Source organism: Chinchilla lanigera, unplaced genomic scaffold (genome assembly GCF_000276665.1).
Source record: "Chinchilla lanigera isolate Chin_1 unplaced genomic scaffold, ChiLan1.0 scaffold00182, whole genome shotgun sequence".
Lineage (NCBI taxonomy): Eukaryota > Metazoa > Chordata > Mammalia > Rodentia > Chinchillidae > Chinchilla > Chinchilla lanigera.
In genome coordinates, this window is record NW_004955583.1 from 452,289 (window position 1) to 454,478 (window position 2,190).

General features: G+C 56.4%; 1 protein-coding gene across 1 annotated transcript; it reads right to left on the bottom strand.

The window, feature by feature from the left end:
* Positions 1–749: 749 nt before the first annotated feature.
* On the bottom strand, positions 750–936 carry LOC106147565 (uncharacterized protein C10orf95-like; the record flags this gene model as incomplete). The annotated part of the gene is given in 1 exon segment (XM_013509794.1): positions 750–936. A coding segment is annotated over 1 exon segment (187 nt), but the record flags the coding sequence as incomplete, so codon positions are not given.
* Between the last annotated feature and the right edge of the window lie 1,254 nt (positions 937–2,190).

A 2,190-nucleotide genomic window follows, 5' to 3' on the forward strand; every position in this document is an offset into this window, starting at 1 on the left:
GGGCTGAGGGTTGTGCCAGATCCTCATTTCCTATCTCCTGTAAAATGTCTTGTTTTGTTTCATCTTTTTTCTGAAACAGAAAACTTCCCATAACCCTGATGAACAATCCCGGAGACTGGGCTTACCTGCCCGGCGACTCTCCTCCGGTCCGTCGAGCACTGACTTAACTTCCTTAATTCCCTGTGCCAGTCTGGAAGACTTATTTTCATGCTCTAGTCTAGAAGACTTATTTTCATGCTCTAGTCTCCCAGACTTACTTCTATACTCAAGTCCCTGTTCAGGCGCCATATGTTGGTATTAACTGTGGTGACGGGTCCCGAGAATGAGGTGCCCGCCGACGAATAAAGGACCGTAGAAGAGAAACAAGAGAGCTAGAAGTCTGGGATCAGGAGGCCCACAGCACCTGGGACTGCCGCCCCATGGCTCCTCTCAGTCGCCTTTTATTAAAACCGAGCACGTAACTGGGACCAACACGGGAAATTCATCATCCCTTTCCATTTCTGCCTCTCAGCGGATGGGAACCACCCTCGGGCGAGCGTACCACACCCCGCACCCCGCGCACTCGTTACGGCTGGGGACCCTAAGCCGACCACCAGCAATCGGTTCCTCAGCAATCACAGTCCTTCCCCCGCACTGCTCGCCAAGCGCCCAGGCGGGTGGGGCGAGGCCAGCTGCTTCTGCCGCGGGCAGTGCTGCACCCCGCTAGCACCACCTCCTCCCGCGCCGCACCGGCTCGCTTCACCGCTCCCTGCAGGAGCTCGGCGCCGCGCACCTTCCGGCAGCGGGAGCGCAGAGCGGGGCAGGCGGCGCCAGCACGCAGGAGCGTGGGTCCCCCACCCCGAGCACCCCAAGCGCCCCTGCTCTCGCGGAGACACCAGCCGCAGCCCCGGCGAGCACACGCGGCCTCGGCTCTCACCCGGGTGGCAGCGTCCCAGCCAGAGCGCTAATTAGCACAGGACACACAGGGGCTTTGAGGGCATCTAGAAAAGTTCTGTGGATCAGGATGGGGGTTATGGAGACGCTCATCTTACGAGAATTGATTAAACACTTTAACTAGTGAAAGAAGAAACAACATGGAAGTGTCCTCTGGCAGGGACCCCGCTTTGCTCTTCATTTTACCCCAGTGTCCGGGTCATCTGCACAGCAGAGGCCCTGGAGGCTGCCCGTCAGTGTGCTGTGCACAGGAAGCCACACCGCCCTGAGGGCTCCTCAGCGCCAAGGCTGGCCGCCTCCTCCTCATCACAGCGTCCTGGGAGGTGGGAACAGGCCACACGCACGGATGCAGTCATGCCCACACCTCAGAGGACGACAAGTCTGCACGTCCCGGACAGTTCTCAGGTGAAGTTCTAAGGCCTAACACCTTCGCTGATAATTTACAAAGTGTCTGCAGGACTTGCATGGTGTTCCATGTGTGTTGTCTTCAGTAAATGTTTGCCCTGCAGTTAAGTGCAGAGCTGTGGGTCTCCTCGAATTTACCGGGTTTAGAAACCGAAAATGCCAAGAGGGACACAGAAATACAGTAATTAGCTCAAGTGATCGGCGTTTTTGATATTTTATGACCTTTGGTGACAGATCATGGTTGGGGTCATCTGTATTCTCTAATTACTAAAATACACCTTCCCCTTTCTCGGGCTTGGCATGTTTTGGAGATGTGTCTCATCACCACATAGGAAACCAGGTTTCCTGTGAAGATCACATGGATACACTGGACTCCATGGGTCTCCATGAGGCTTTTTTGCATAACGTAATAAAAACTAAGTACACTAAATATGGACTCTGAAAGATACCATCAGCTACATACAATTGTTTGCACTTAAATTTATTGCAGAAATCTTCAACTCCTAGGGCACCTGCCACCTGCGCACACGGGTGGGCGAATCCTCGTCCCGGGGCGCGGCTACGCGGGGCTGAGCCCAGGGCTGCGCCCGGCTCCGGAAACAGCCTGGCCCAGCTCCGACACCCTGCGGTTTCACTTCTCCCTCCGCCAACCTGTGTCGGGTCCTTCTGCCTGGACACTGGTGACGCTGCCGCGCTTCTCAATCCCATTGCCTGCGGGCTCCCAGCGCAACCAATCAGCGTCGCCACGGCTCGGGTTATAAAGTCCGCACAGAGCACCAGAGCTCAGAGTCCGCAATTCCCGAGGATGGGGGTGATGGCGCCCCGAACCCTCCTGCTGCTGCTCTCGGGGGC